This window comes from Phaethon aethereus (genome assembly GCF_964289735.1).
Source record: "Phaethon aethereus genome assembly, chromosome: 28".
In the NCBI taxonomy this organism is placed as follows: Eukaryota; Metazoa; Chordata; class Aves; order Phaethontiformes; family Phaethontidae; genus Phaethon; species Phaethon aethereus.
The window spans coordinates 3,101,590-3,115,828 of NC_138604.1; the positions used below are offsets into that span (position 1 = coordinate 3,101,590).

General features: G+C 69.8%; 4 protein-coding genes across 4 annotated transcripts; 2 read left to right on the forward strand and 2 right to left on the reverse strand.

Annotated features, from left to right (window-relative positions):
- On the reverse strand, nucleotides 1–1,801 carry POLR3GL (RNA polymerase III subunit GL; the record flags this gene model as incomplete). Its single annotated transcript, XM_082011718.1, has 7 exons — nucleotides 1–144; nucleotides 270–383; nucleotides 506–579; nucleotides 656–712; nucleotides 799–867; nucleotides 1,415–1,544; nucleotides 1,682–1,801. 7 exons carry the CDS (start codon nucleotides 1,799–1,801, stop codon nucleotides 58–60), a joined length of 651 nt encoding a protein of 216 aa, XP_081867844.1. The 3' UTR covers nucleotides 1–57.
- Nucleotides 1,802–3,885: 2,084 nt separating this feature from the next.
- ANKRD34A (ankyrin repeat domain 34A) lies at nucleotides 3,886–5,281 on the forward strand (the record flags this gene model as incomplete). Its single annotated transcript, XM_082011397.1, has 1 exon — nucleotides 3,886–5,281. The coding sequence occupies one exon, from the start codon at nucleotides 3,886–3,888 to the stop codon at nucleotides 5,245–5,247; it is 1,362 nt and encodes a 453-aa protein (XP_081867523.1). The 3' UTR covers nucleotides 5,248–5,281.
- Nucleotides 5,282–8,180: 2,899 nt separating this feature from the next.
- LOC309414271 (gonadotropin-releasing hormone II receptor-like) lies at nucleotides 8,181–9,785 on the forward strand (the record flags this gene model as incomplete). Its single annotated transcript, XM_082011571.1, has 3 exons — nucleotides 8,181–8,672; nucleotides 8,781–8,985; nucleotides 9,161–9,785. The coding sequence occupies 3 exons, from the start codon at nucleotides 8,181–8,183 to the stop codon at nucleotides 9,652–9,654; spliced, it is 1,191 nt and encodes a 396-aa protein (XP_081867697.1). The 3' UTR covers nucleotides 9,655–9,785.
- Nucleotides 9,786–10,683: 898 nt separating this feature from the next.
- RBM8A (RNA binding motif protein 8A) lies at nucleotides 10,684–12,687 on the reverse strand (the record flags this gene model as incomplete). The annotated part of the gene is made up of 6 exons (XM_082011477.1): nucleotides 10,684–10,776; nucleotides 11,159–11,295; nucleotides 11,530–11,666; nucleotides 11,959–12,036; nucleotides 12,266–12,325; nucleotides 12,621–12,687. The coding sequence occupies 6 exons, from the start codon at nucleotides 12,685–12,687 to the stop codon at nucleotides 10,731–10,733; spliced, it is 525 nt and encodes a 174-aa protein (XP_081867603.1). The 3' UTR covers nucleotides 10,684–10,730.
- Nucleotides 12,688–14,239: the final 1,552 nt, after the last annotated feature.

Consider the following 14,239-nt stretch of genomic DNA (forward strand, 5'->3'; position numbering starts at 1 on the left):
ACAGGGGACCCCAATGTCCCGGGGGGGGGTGACAGGGGACCCCGGTGTCCGGGGGGCTCAGTAAACCGCCTCGTCCATGTTGTCGTCGCTGTCGGCGCCGAAGTCCTCCCCGTTGTCGAAGTAGGACATGATGTAATCGGTCTCCTGGGGGCGGGGGGGTCAGGGGGGTCGGGGTGCCGCCCCCGCCCCACCAGGGCCACCCCCCGGCCGGGCCGGCTGCGCCCATCACCCCAGCCGGGCCGGGCCCCCCCGGCCCAGCCGCACCCCACCTCTTCGTGCTCCTCCTCGTCGTACTCCTCTTCCTCCTCTTCCTTCCCTTCTTCCTCCTCCTCCTTCTCCTCTTCCTCCTCCGACGTCACCTCCTCCTCCTTTTTCTCCAGGCTCTGGGGGTTCAGGGGAGCCCCCCGCGGAGTTAACCCGGGGGGGGGCGGGCAGGACACCCCCAAAATCCAGCCAGGCCACCCCGGCCCTCCCCCCCGCCCCGCCGAGCCTTCGGCCTCGTTACCTCCAGCTTCTTAATGGTCTCCTCCTTGTCGAGCGCGACCCGCTGCTTGCACCTGGGGATGAGGAGGGTGGTCCCTGGGGGGGCAGAGGGGAGCGTCACCCCGCGGGGGGCAGCACCCAGCCCCACGGCGGGGGGGACGCACGCACTCACCGCCTTTCCGCAGCCGCCGCACGCGGATCTTCAGCTCCCTCGGCAGCCGCCTCCAGTCTGTGGGGCAGAGCCGGGGGCTGGATCGGGCCCCCCCAGCCCCCCGCTGGGCCCCCCCAGCTCCCTGTGGCACCCCCCCCCCCAACCTGGGCTCCAGTCGATGGCGCTGTCGATGGGGCTGGAGATCTGGTACTTGTCCGAGTAGCGCTCGATATCTGGGGGGAGCCCGGCGGGGGGCGTCGGGGGGGCGCTGGGGGACACACCCCCGCGGGGCACCCAAGGGTGCAAGGCAGCCCAGCTGGAGACAGCCGGGGTGGGGCGCGGTGCAGGAGGGTCACAACAGTGGGGCTGGGGGCTATGGGGCTGAGGGGGGGTCACAACAGTGGGGCTGGGGGGCTGAGGGGGGGTCACAACAGTGGGGCTGGGGGGCTGAGGGGGGGTCACAACAGTGGGGCTGGGGGCTGTGGGGCTGAGGGGGGGGTCACAACAGTGGGGCTGGGGGGCTGAGGGGGGGTCACAACAGTGGGGCTGGGGGCTATGGGGCTGAGGGGGGGGTCACAACAGTGGGGCTGGGGGGCTGAGGGGGGGTCACAACAGTGGGGCTGGGGGCTGTGGGGCAGCAGACACCCCAGGGCAGCAGGCTGGGTGCCGTGGGGCAGGCACCCTCTCCCCCCCGACCCCTCCACGAAGGGGGGGTGCAGGGGGGCGGGGGGGTACAGGGGGGGGGGGAGCACGGGCCCGCCCCCCCCCCCCGCCCCATACCTCTGTGGGGCGCCCCGGGCTTGACGAAGTAGGGGAGGCCCTTCATGGCCCCCCGCAGCTCCTGCTTGAGGGCCAGCATGTACTCGCCCTCCTCGCCCCCCGGCAGCGGCGCCGCCCGGTGCTCCAGCGGCTGCGGCACACGTGTAGCGAGCGCGTCAGTGCTCAGCCGCGCTCCCCTCCCCTGGGGGGGCGGCACACCGGACCCGCCGCACCGGGGAACCCCCCCCGCACCGGGGGGTCCCCCCCCCGCACCCTGGAAGGACTTACCGGGAAGAGGGGGGAAGGCTGGAGGGTCGGGGGGGGCAGCGCCTCCCCCTTGCCGATCCCCACGGCCTCCACGCTGAAGGTCATCTGCCCGCGGCCCCGGCCGCGGCCCCGGCCCGCCATGGGGCGCTGGGGGGGGCGCGGAGGAACGTGGGGGGCGGCCCACGGGGCAGCCCCCCCGCCCCGCCTTGCTTGGGAGGGGGCGGCCCCCCCGCGCTGGGGGGGACTGGGGGGGGTTAGGGGACTCCCTCCCGCCCCCTAATCCCGAGCAGCAGGGATGTGGGGCAGGCCCCCCGCGGGACACGCGGGGGGACACGACACGGGGTAGCCAGCTCCCACCCGGGACACGGAGGAGGGGACGACCACGACACGGAGCAGCCTCCCCGGGACACGAGGGGAGACAAGGCAGGCGCCCCGGGACACGGGGGGGCGTGGGGGGGACACGGGGGGACACGGGGCAGCACCGGCGGGACGGGGGGACACGGGGGGACACGGCGCAGCACCCGTGGGACGGGGGGAGGCGGGGCAGCTCCCGCGGGACACGGGGGGACACGCGGGGGGACACGCGGGGCAGCCCACCCAGTTTCGGGTCCCCCGCCCCGCTCCCGGTACTCACGCCGCGCACGCGCAGCCGCTCCACGTGCGTCCGGGGCGGCTGCGGGTACGCAAGGTTCGAAATGGGCGGGGCGGGCGCGCCAGCGCCGCGCTGATTTGCTGACGGCGGAGCCAGTCAGCGGCAGGGGGCGGGGCGGAGGGAAGCCATGAAGGAATGAATGGGGCGGGGGGCGGGGAGGGCAACGGGGGGCGCGGGGGGTCCCGCCCCACGGCCCCCGCCCCACGGCCCCCGCCCCACGGCCCCCGGCCCCCAGCACTGTGGCCTCGCTGACCCACAGCCCCCACTCCCCGCGGCGCTGTGGCCCCCAGCCCCCCTGCCCCACCGCCCCCAGCCCCGCTTCATTGTGACCCCCAGCCCCGCTGCCCCGTGGCCCCCCAGCCCCCTGTGTGGTGACCCCCAGCCCTGCTGCTTTGTGACCCCCCAGCCCCGCTGCGCTGTGACCCCCAGCCCCACCACCTCGTCACCCCCAGCCCCACTGCCCCGCGACCCCCCGTCGTGCCCCGCGGGCCCCACGGCGGCCCTCCCTGGCAGCCCACGCAGGCCCCTCGCGCGGCGCTGCGCCTCCGTGGGGGCTGCGCTACCGGCTGATTCATCCCGCTCCGGCCCCCCCCGCGCCGGCAGCGGCCAAAAACAGCCACGCGCGGGGGGGGGACACACCCCACGGAACCGCGGTCCCCGCTGCGCCGGCGGCGGCCGGGATGGCGGCCACGGGCTCACGGCAACCCCCCCGCCGGCCCCGGGGCCGCGGGGCCCGGGACCCCTCGCCGGGGGCCACCACGCTCCGGTTACCATGGTAACAGGGGGCTGGGGTCGGGGGGGCGTCCCGGGGTGTCCCCCCCGAGGCGGGGAGGCTGCACCCCCAGCGCCAGGCCCGGGGGCAGCCGGAGTCCTGCTGGGGGGGGGGCGGCTGCCAGCCCGGCCGGTGAACTGGGGGGACTGGGGGGACTGGGGGGTCCTCGCCATTTCCTGCGCTGAGGAGCAGGATGAGCTGCCGTCACCATGGGAACCGCGCAGGCAGGGATGCGGGAGGGATGGGGTGCGGGTAGGGATGCGGGCAGGGATGCAGGCAGGGATGCGGGGGGGTGGGGTGCAGGCAGGGGTGCGGGCAGGGGGACGGGGGCATGGGGATGCAGGCAGGGGGTCAGAAGGGATGGGGTGAGGGCAGGAGGGGTGGGGGGACGGGCAGGAGGGCAGGAGGGGGGGTGCGGGCAGGAGGGGGATGCGGGCAGGAGGGCAGGAGGGATGGGGTGCAGGCAGGGGGTCGGGGTGGGGTGCGGGCAGGGGGTCGGGGTGGGGTGCGGGCAGGAGGTGACGGGCAGCGGGACGGGACGCGGAAGGGGGCCGCAGGCAGGGGACGGTGCGGGCAGGCGGGCTCGGCCCCGGGCACCGCGGGCTGCGCCGGGACAGCCGGAGGCGCCCGCAGCACCCGTCCCCCGTGGGACCCCGCCGGGGAAACCGAGGCCGGGAGCTGGGCCCGCCCCACGCCGGGGGGCTCGGGGGCTTCACCCCGCGCCGTCTCCCGTTGCAGCGAGCGGGCGATGCTCCCGGCCCAGCACACCCGTCCGCCGTCCCCGCTGCCGTAAGCGCCGCCATGCCCAGCCCCGTCCGCCGCCCTCCCGGTGCCGCCGGGCCGCCCGGTTTAGCCACGGTTCCGGCGGACGGTTCGGCCCTGCTGCGAGCCGTGGCGCAGGGCAAATTCCGCCTCACCCGGCTCTTGTTGGAAGGGGGAGCCTACATCAACGAGGGCAACGCCGCGGGGCAGACGCCGCTGATGGCCGCGTGCCGGGCCGGCTACGCCGACCCGCTGGAGCAGCCCCGCATGGTGCGATACCTCCTGGAAAACGGCGCCGACCCCAACATCCCCGATAAGACGGGCAAGACGGCCTTGATGCACGCCTGCGCCGAACGCGCCGGCCCGGCGGTAGCCACCGTTTTGTTGGCTCACGGCGCCGATCCCAGCGCCCGCGATTACGCCGGAGCCTCTGCTTTGGTTTACGCCATTAACCGGGGGGACCGGGAGACGCTGCAGGTGCTGCTGGACGCCTGCAAAGCCCGAGGGAAGGAGGTGATCATCATCACCACCGACACCTCGCCCTCCGGAACCAAAACCACGCGGCAATACCTCAACTCGCCGCCTTCGCCGGGGCTGGAGGAGAAACGCTCGCCGGCGCTGTGCATGTCGCCCTCCGACATCGAGGTGCGGACGGCGGCTTCGCCGGCCGGCAGCGAGAAGGAAGAGGAGAGGGACATCTTCTGCTTCCCGCCGCCGGCGCCGGCACCGGCCGCCGCCGTACCGGAGCCGTCCCACGCCCGGGGGCGGCCGCTGAAACGCCTCAACTCGGAGCCCTGGGGGTTGGTGGCGCCGGGGCCGGAGGGGACGTGGGGACCCCCCGAGCGCTTGGTGGCCGGGATGGAGGGGCTGAGCCTGGGCGGGCGCCCGCGGCGGCACAGCGTGGAGGGCCGGGAGGCGGCGGAGCTGCCGGGGGCCGCCTGGGCCGAGCGGGCTCCCCCCGCCTGCCCGCAGCCGCTGGCACGCCGGAACACGGCCCCCGAAACGACGCGGGTCAAACCGCCTCGCCGGGAGCCCCCCGAAATGGAGGGGCGCCCCCGGGTCGGCTCGCCGCCTCCGTCGCCGGGGCGAGGCCGGCGCTGCGCCGCGTCGGCCATGCCGCTGCCGGCCGCCGAGTCACCCCCCGGCGCCCGCCGGCGCCCGCCCGGTTTGCTGGAGCGTCGCGGCTCCGGCACCCTCCTGCTGGAGCCCTTGGCTCCGGGGAGGGCCGGTTTCTTGCCCCCCCTGCACGCCGGCCCGCACCCCCCCGGCCCGCGCGGCCCCCCGGCCCCCGGCTCGCCCAAGGGACGCCGCAAGCTGCTGCGCCGGCACTCGATGCAGACGGAGGAGATGCGGCAGTTGGCCAACTTCCAGAGCAGCGTGGCCCCGGAGCCGGGCAGTTAGGGGAGCCGCCCGCGTCCCCCCCCCGGCGCGGTGCCCAGGCACCCGGGTCCTGCTCCCGGCGGCCTCAGGGACTGCCCCCCGTGAAGGGATCACCCCGGGTGGCTGCTCTGTCCCCGCCCGGCTGCCCTTGTGCCAGCGTGGGGCCTCCTCGGGCAGGTGGTGGCAACGTTCACTCTGAACCCTACTGATGACTGCGCGCACACGACAATTCTTCCATTGCTGCTGTCAGCAGAAATTTTGCACGACCCCAAACTCCTTTAGGAGCCGGCGTTCACCCCCTCGGGGCTCCCCTGCATCTTCCTCCCGCTCTCTCCTCATCCTCCCAGCAGCGCTTTTCCCTACAGACCTCGGCAGCAGCCACCGACTGTCCGACCTGCTCCACGTTTCGGGGTCCCCATGTCCCCGCCGGTGCCAGGCGCTGCTGGGGGCTGTGAGCCATAAGAGCCGCCGGACCCCCGTGTCCCCAGACGGTCCCTCCCCAGGGGGGTTCTCCCCCCGATTTGGGGCACAGGGTCCCAGCGAGGGGGTGGCGGGGTGGGAGCGGGCGGGGGGCAGGCGCTGTTGGTGTCGCGGTCAATAAAGGCCCCAGCACAGCTCAGCCTTTATGTATGGGGGGGGCCGGGGGGGCGGCTCGCCCTGGGCACGGGCAGGGTGGGGCCCAGCACATCTGGGTGCCCAAGGGTGGGTCCCGGCACATTGGGTTACAGGGGGCATGTGGCCTGGTGCGCCGGGGGGGCGGCACAGCTGGGTGCCAGATGTCTAGGTGCCGGCACATCTGGGTGGGAGGTGTATGTGCATAAGGACTGGCACATCTGGGCACCAGCACATCTGGGTGCCAGGGTGCACAAGGACTGGCACATCTGGGTGCCAGCACATCTGGGTGCCAGGGTGTACAAGGATCAGCACACCTGCGTGCCAGGGTGCACAAGGATCAGCACATCTGGATGCCAGCACATCTGGGTGCCAGGGAACACAAGGACTGGCACATCTGGGTGCCAGCACATCTGGGTGCCAGGGAGCACGAGGATCAGCACATCTGGGTGCCAGAGAGCACGAGGATCAGCACACCTGGGTGCCAGCACACCTGGGTGCCGGGGTGCACAAGGATCAGCACACCTGGGTGCCAGCACATCTGGGTGCCGGGGTGCACGAGGATCAGCACATCTGGGTGCCAGAGAGCACGAGGATCAGCACACCTGGGTGCCAGCACATCTGGGTGCCAGGGAGCACGAGGATCAGCACACCTGGGTGCCAGCACATCTGGGTGCCAGGGAGCACGAGGATCAGCACACCTGGGTGCCAGCACATCTGGGTGCCGGGGTGCACAAGGATCAGCACACCTGGGTGCCAGCACACCTGGGTGCCGGGGTGCACAAGGATCAGCACACCTGGGTGCCAGCACACCTGGGTGCCGGGGTGCATGAGGATCAGCACACCTGGGTGCCCACACATTGGGGCACCGTGTGCACGAGGACTGGCACATCTGGGCACTGGCACATCTGGGCAGAGGGACCCTGACAGCTCTCGCGGGCCAGGGGGGCGGGCAGCCCCCCCTCGGGCACCGGGCTGTCCCCCCCCACCTCCCCCGGGGACACAACGGGGGGTCCCAGCGGGTGGGCGCAGGCTCAGCCCAGGTGCCGGGGGGGGACCCGTCCCCGGGGCAGGGACCCCCGGGGGGGTCACCGCCGCCCCCAGGGCCGTGCCGGGGGCGTGGGGAGCCCCGGGCCCCCGGCGAGGCCGCGGCGCGGCCTGTGCCGCAGCGGGAGGTTGGGCTGCGCCGGGCGCTGGCGGCACCGGCTGCGGCAACGGGGCCGGGCAGCACTGCAGAGCGGTACCGGGCGGAGGGGCTGCCGGGCTGGGGGCACCGCCGGGGCTGGGGCGCTGCCACGGGCCACCAGTGGGGCTGGGGACACTGCCGTGGGGCCGGGGACACTGCTATGGGGCACTGCTGTGGGGCCGGGGACACTGCCGTGGGGCACCAGTGGGGCTGGGGACACTGCCGTGGGGCACTGCTGTGGGGCTGGGGACACTGCTATGGGGCACTGCTGGGGCTAGGGACACTGCCGTGGGGCTGGGGACACTGCTATGGGGCACTGCTGGGGCTAGGGACACTGCCATGGGGCTGGGACACTGCCGGGGTGGGGCACCACTGTGGGGCTGGGGACACGGTTGGGGAACGATGCCCGGGCTCAGAACACTGCCGTGGGGCACTGCCGGGGCGGGGGGCACTGCTGGGGACGCTGCCATGGGGCACTGCTGTGGGGCTGGGGACAACCTCTGGAGGGGGTGCTGCCAAGGCCGAGTTGGGGGGCACGGCTGGGGATGGGGCAACACCCATGGGGCAGCCAGGCCCTCCCCCCCATCCCCCCCTTCCATCCTCCCCCTTCCCGGCTCTTCCTCCTCCTCCTCCTCCTCCCCCCCCCGAGCTCAGCCCAGCTGGGGCCGGGGGGGGCAGGCGGGGGTCCCGGGGGTCCCGGCCCAGGAACGTGGCGGGAGCCGCCCACGGGACCCCCACCCTGCCGTCCCTCCTCTGCGGCCTCGGGGCCAGGAGGGATTTTCCAACCCCTGCAGGGTTATTCCCCGGGCGAGGAGGAGGAGGAGGAAGGAGGAGGAAGGACGCCCCCGGCCGGCCAGGGGTCACGGGTGCCGAGGGGGGCTGCGGCTGAGCCGCCCCCCCGGCTGCTCCCAGAGCCGCGGGGGCCGCGGGGCTCCCCGCCGCGCCGCGGCCTCGGGAAGGAGAGGGCAGCGGGGCGGGCGCCAGCGCTCCGGGCCCCCCCCCCGGCTGAGGCCTGACCAAACTCGGGGCAGAGGAGCAGGACCCCGCCGGCAGAACCGGGGTGAACCCCGAAGATGTTCAGCGTCACCCCGTCCTGCTGCGGGGAGGGGCCCCGGCGGGCACCCCCGCTCCCAGCCCCACGGCGGCCGCCGCCGGCATGAACGGCAGCGGCGCGGTGGGGAACCGGAGCTGCACGGGCGCCGGCGAGGAGCTCGCCCCGCTGCCCACCTTCTCCACCGCGGCCAAGGTGCGGGTGGCCGTCACGTGCCTCCTCTTCCTCTCCTCGGCGTGCTGCAACGGTGCCGTGCTCTGGTCGGCCACCCGGGCGCCGCGGCGTCGGCGGCCGCCTCGCGTCCGCGTCCTGATGGCCAACCTGGCGGCGGCCGATCTGCTGGTGACGGTGGTGGTGATGCCGTTGGACGCCGCCTGGAACGTCACCGTGCAGTGGTACGGGGGGGACGCGGCGTGCCGGGCGCTCATGTTCCTCAAGTTGGCCGCCATGTACGCCTCGGCCTTCGTCACCGTCGTCATCGCCTTGGACCGTCACGCCGCCATCGTTAACCCCTTGGCGGTGGGCCGCGCCGAGAGGAGGAACAAGGCGATGCTGTGCGCGGCGTGGGCGCTCAGCGCCGTGCTGGCCCTGCCCCAGGTGGGCGAACCCTGGGGGACGCCACCACCTCGGGCGGGATGATGACGATGATGATGGAGGGAGGTGGGGGAGGAAGGACACCGACAGCCCCGCCCCGGCCCCTTGCAGGCGTTCGTCTTCCGCACGGTGAGCCGGTCGCGGCCACGGCGCTTCGTGCAGTGCGCGACGGTGGGCAGCTTCGCGGCGCGCTGGCAGGAGACGCTCTACAACATGTTCACCTTCGCCTGCCTCTTCCTCCTGCCCCTGCTCGTCATGGTGCTCTGCTACGGCCGCATCCTCGCCGCCGTCTCGGGCGGGACGAAGGACGCCCGCGGTGAGACCACGCGCCGGCGCCGCGCCGCTCCTCCCCCTTTCCCACCTCGCGACGCTCCCGCGGGGGTCCAGCGCCCCTCTTGGGTCCCCTCTCCCTCGGCTCGTTACCGCAGCGCTCGTAACGAGCCCCCGGGCGCCGCGTCCCTCCCGTCTCCTGCCGACCTCGCGCCCCGTAGGCTCCTCCCGGGGGATCCAGCTCCGTCGCTCCCGCAACAACATCCCGCGGGCCAGGATGCGCACGCTCAAGATGTCCATCGTCATCGTCCTCACCTTCATCGTCTGCTGGACGCCCTACTACCTCCTGGGCCTCTGGTACTGGTTCTCCCCCGAGATGCTGACGCGGCAGAAGGTGCCGCCGTCCCTCAGCCACATCCTCTTCCTCTTCGGCCTCTTCAACACGTGCCTGGATCCGCTCGTCTACGGGCTCTTCACGATGCATTTCCGCAGGGAGGTGCGGCGCGCTTGCCGCTGCGGCCGCCGCCGGCACGAGGAGGAGGTCGCTTCCGCCCTCGCCGGTTCCTTCCGCGGCTCCGCCACGGCCGTGCCGGCCAGGAGAGCCGGCAATAGCCCGGGGGGATCCGGAAAGCACGAGCTGGAGGCGATGGCGGGCGCGGCCCCGCCACGACGGAGGCGCGAGCTGTGCCAGGGGACGGTGGAGAGCTTCCTGTGATGGGGAGGCCAGGCTGGACCCACGGCAGAGCAAGGGGAGCCCCCGAAAGCGGGTTGGGGGGCGACGCGGGGGCTCTGCCCCACCACAAAGCCGCTCAACAATAAACTCCAGGTGATTTTCTCATCTTTGGGCCGAGGGATGGTTTAACCGCAGCCGGCACTGCGGCATCAACCGGCACGTTTCTGCGCCAGGCGGGGCTTTAACGGCACCGGCAGCGCGAGGAGCGCTAAGGCGCCCCGCAGAGAGCAAAATCTGGGGCAGGAATTCCTTTAAAAAATGCATTTAAAGGAAAAAAAAATTATAGATCGGATTTAAAACAGGGCCCGTCACCTGCGCCGGCGGCAGGGGCAGAATTCAACGCTACCAGAGCCAAGCCACGCAGCAAGCCCGCCGGCTGCCGGAGAACAGCGCACGGCTAATGCCGTCTCTTCCAAGCATTATTTTAAGGAAAAATGTTTTGCGTTTTTTTTCCCAACTAATAAGTCGTTCTACTGCCAGCCCCGAGATCAGCAGCCGTGACGGTGACATCGACTGATTATAGGCAAAGCTAAAATGAGCAAAGAGGTACGAAAGGCCCTGGGGCTGGGTTACAGCTTCTCAGAATGTTTAATTACGGACAAATAACGAGAGGACAAATTTACACAAGATCAGAGTTATTGAAAAGGCCGAGTTCACTCGCAAACGTAAAGTCAACGGAATAAACGCCTCGGGAGATTTAAGGAACGTTTGCCTGGGGTCTAGAAAACAACTTCTCTCCAAAAGAAAAGCGGCCAAACCGCCGTGTCACTCGCAGGCGTAACAAAATGCTTAAAAACGTCGCGGTTTGAGACGTAACCGGGCTCGGGGGCTGCATTCACCACAACCACAAGCGAAAATAACCCCCGAAGCCTCAGGCGCTGCTTCTTCCCTCGAGTTTTCTTGTCGGAAAACAATAAAATCTGGTAAGAAGCAAATTTACCAAAGCGATGAACTGTTTTACTCCTCGAATACCCCGTCCCCAACGTACAAACCCACCCAGTTCCCCTCCCAGTTCCCCCAGTTTAGACTCAGAACGCACGGGTAGAAATGAGAATCCATCATCGGCGTCTCCTGTCCGGACTCCGGCTCCGTCGGCGCCCGCCCCTGGAAGAGAAGGTAGAGCTGGGGGCAGGAGGAGGACTTTGGGGGTACCAGTGGGCGAGAAGCTGGACGTGAGCCGACAAGGTGGGCTAGTAGCACAGAAAACCGACGGTCTCCCGGGCTGCCTCACCAGCGGCGTGGCCAGCAGGAGGAGGGAGGGGACTCCACCCCTCAGCTCCGCTCGGGTGAGACCCCCCTGCAGCACCGCGTCCGGCTCTGGGGCCCTCGGGCCACGATCCAAGAGCGCTCTGCTACGAGGATGGGCGTGCGGGGAGGAGACGGCTGCGGGGAGCCCTTCCAGCGGCCGCTCGATACGGAACGGGGCTTGTAAGAAAGACGGGGAGGGCCCGCAGCGCCGGGCCGCGGCCGCGGCGGGGAGGTTTACCTTCTCTTCCCTTTCGGGGGCCCTCTCACGAAGCACCAGTCCACGCTGATGGGCTGCCCCATCAGCTCCTGGCCGTTCAGCCCCTCCATGGCCGCCTGCGCCTCCTTATAGGTTTCGTACTCGACCAGAGTGTATCCCTAAGGAGCGGGAGGGAGGCAGCGTGAGCCGCGGCGGAGCCGGGCCCGGGAGTAATCTCTCCCCGAACTCTGCCCCATCCCGGCTTCCACGGCAGAGCCGGGGAAGGGGAAAGCACGAGCGCCTGTCGCACCCGGCCGCTGCCGGGTGGATGAGTTCAACCGCCCCGTAAGCCAAAATGGAGGCGGCGAAACCGCCGAGGGGCAAGCGCAGCCACGCTCAGTGGCCCCTCCTACCTTCAGGTAGCCCGTCCGTCTGTCGAGGTTCAGGTGGATGTTTTTTATCTCGCCGTACTCCGCGAATTTGTCGTGGATGTCTTCTTCCGTCGCCTCCTCGTGGACTCCCGTGACGAAGAGAATCCAGCCTTCCACCGCTGCGGTGCGAAAGCGGTAAGAGTCACGCCGGCTCGGGGCGCGCTCCCACGTCGGCTGCGGGATCTCAGGGAAGGGGTACCCCCCAGACGCCGCGGTTAAGCGCAGAGCGAGCCAAACACGGGTGGGAAGGGGAGATGGAGCCCCAGAGACCAGCGCTCTCGGCGTAGCCCGAGATAAAGCCCGGCAAGGCGGGGAAAGGCAAGGCCTGGACCCGGATATGGAGCCGAAGTGCCCCCACCATCTCCCCTCCCTGCGGCGAGGGCTGGGACGGTGCCCGCCGGCGATACTCACACCTCTGCGGGCCCGGCTCGTCCCCGTCCTGCTCCACGCTGTCGTAGTCCTCGCGCACGCGGGCCCGCGAGCCCTCCTCTGGGCGCAGCCAAGGCAGGGGGGAAAGAGAAACGGGCGACTGGCACCATCGCCCAGGAGGGCAACAGGGCCCAGAGACCCACAAACGCATTAAAACGCCCCACAAGAACGGAGGCAGCCGGGCTTTCGCACCGGGCCCCTCTCCGAGCGGCGCCGCGGGAAGCGTTTAGGCCAAAGCGGGAGGCCGAGGCTCGGCGGGGCGGGGGGCAGCGCGGCGGGTGCTCCTCACCTGAGCCGAAGCCTCGGCCCTTCCGCTTCTTGGCTTTCTCCTTCAGCTTGTGGATGCTCTCTGCGGGAGAGAGGCAGCGTGTCGGAACCGGGAGGGGACGCAGACGGCGGCCCCGGGGCCGGCAGGAGCGCCCCGGGGCCGGGCCAGGCTTGGCACCGAGGCTTGCGGGGAGGGGGAGAACCGGCGCGGTGGGGCGCACCCCAAAGGGAGGTGGAACGGGACCCCCGCGCCGACCCGAGGCGAGGAGGCATCGGGCCGGAACCGGGCCCGGCCGGTGGGTGGGGGCGGGCCGGAATCGGGCCAGGCCAGCCGGTGGTGCCGGACCTTTAGGGGACGGCCCCAGCACTGCCCTCACCGTCGCCATCCTCGTCCATGGCGAAGTCCTCGCCTCCCGCCTCATGTAGATCCAGCACGTCCGCCATCTTGCCGCTCCCGCTGCCGCCGCCGCCGCAGTGCACGCCGGGAAGTGCGCCGGAAGCACTGCCGCGCCGGTCGCCGCCATCTTGGGGAGGGTGAGTGGCGGAAGGGCCCGCGCCGCCATCTTGGGGAGGGTGTGTGGCGGAACCGCTCGGGCTGCCATCTTGGGGAGGTCCAAGCATCTCGTCCCGCCCGCACCGCCATGCTGGGAAGGGCGAGGAGGGCCCTTCTTCCCCTGCAAACTGGGGCCATACTGGGACCGTACTGGGGGCCAGCCACCCACCGGCCTGGCTGCTCCCGGGGCACGAGCCTCTACGCAGGGATGATCCCAAGGAGAGGTTGGGGGCACGATCTGCCGCTTCTACCCCCCAAGAAGAGAGAAGCCACCACAGCTACCCCAAAATCTATTGTTTTATTGTATAAAATCATACATACAAACCGCAACGGTGACTTATCCTTTCAGCTTTTTTCATTACCCAGCCTGAACAAGGAGAACAACCCACGTGGGATGCTGAGAAAACCTGGGTTTCTTCATTTTATCACCTTCTAAGCAGGTCTGGAGACTCCGAAGCGGTGCCCGAATTGCCAAAACCACAAGCCACGGGCTACCAACTTTTCCTTTTCCCCGGCACCAGGACGCATGGAAACACCCTCATCCTCCCCGATCCACTGGAGAGCAGCTGCCAGCAGCAGCGAGGCGGCCGAAAGGGCTCGTGTGCGACCCGGCGCCGCAGGGCGGAAGAGCCGCGGAGATTTTTGCCAAAAACGCTAAAATCCCGCCGTGCAAAACCACTCGTCGGCGCCGGAACAAGCCAAGAGCACCGGGGGGTCCTACCAGGCGGGGCACGAAAACCGAAGGTGCTGCGAGGTTTCTCAGGAATTCCCGAATTTGCGAGATCGGGCCCTGGGATAAATCACCGTTGCACGCGACGGAACGCTACACGCAGGTGTGGAAGGGCCGGTAGAGAGACGTTATTTCTAGAGCAAGTGATTAAATCCAAATACAAGGTCTAGATATTGCCAGCCTGTAAAAAAACAAAAACAAAACAACGAAAGAGAGAGACACACTCCACACCATTCACGATCGCATTTATAAACGCGTTAAACATTAATACTGCTGTGTAAAGAGGCTGCATATAAAAAAATAGATATAAAAAAAAAAAACAAAATAGGCTTGTTAGGACGAGAATACAAAACTAGAATACCTACAGATAATGCAATTTTTTAAGTCTCCATGTCAAAAGAAAGACTATTGCTCGAATATCCGCCTGCCTCTACGGCCAAACGCTGTGCGAGAGGCTGCTGCAGAGAAAGGAGAGGGCGTGAGGGGTGTCGGGAAATCGCGGGGTCCCGAAGGCTTTGTACCTCTACCCAGGGGAAAAGAACCGGAGAAAGCTCCAGCGCTGCGCTGCAGAGAGAAGAACCGAAGCCTGATACCAATTTATATTCCCGCTGAGGCGCTGCTGGCTCTTCTGGGCTGCGTACCGGAAAGGTGGGAAGCGATACGGGAATCGCCTTAAACAAGTCGCTGCTGTCTTGACTGTGAACTTGAGCTGG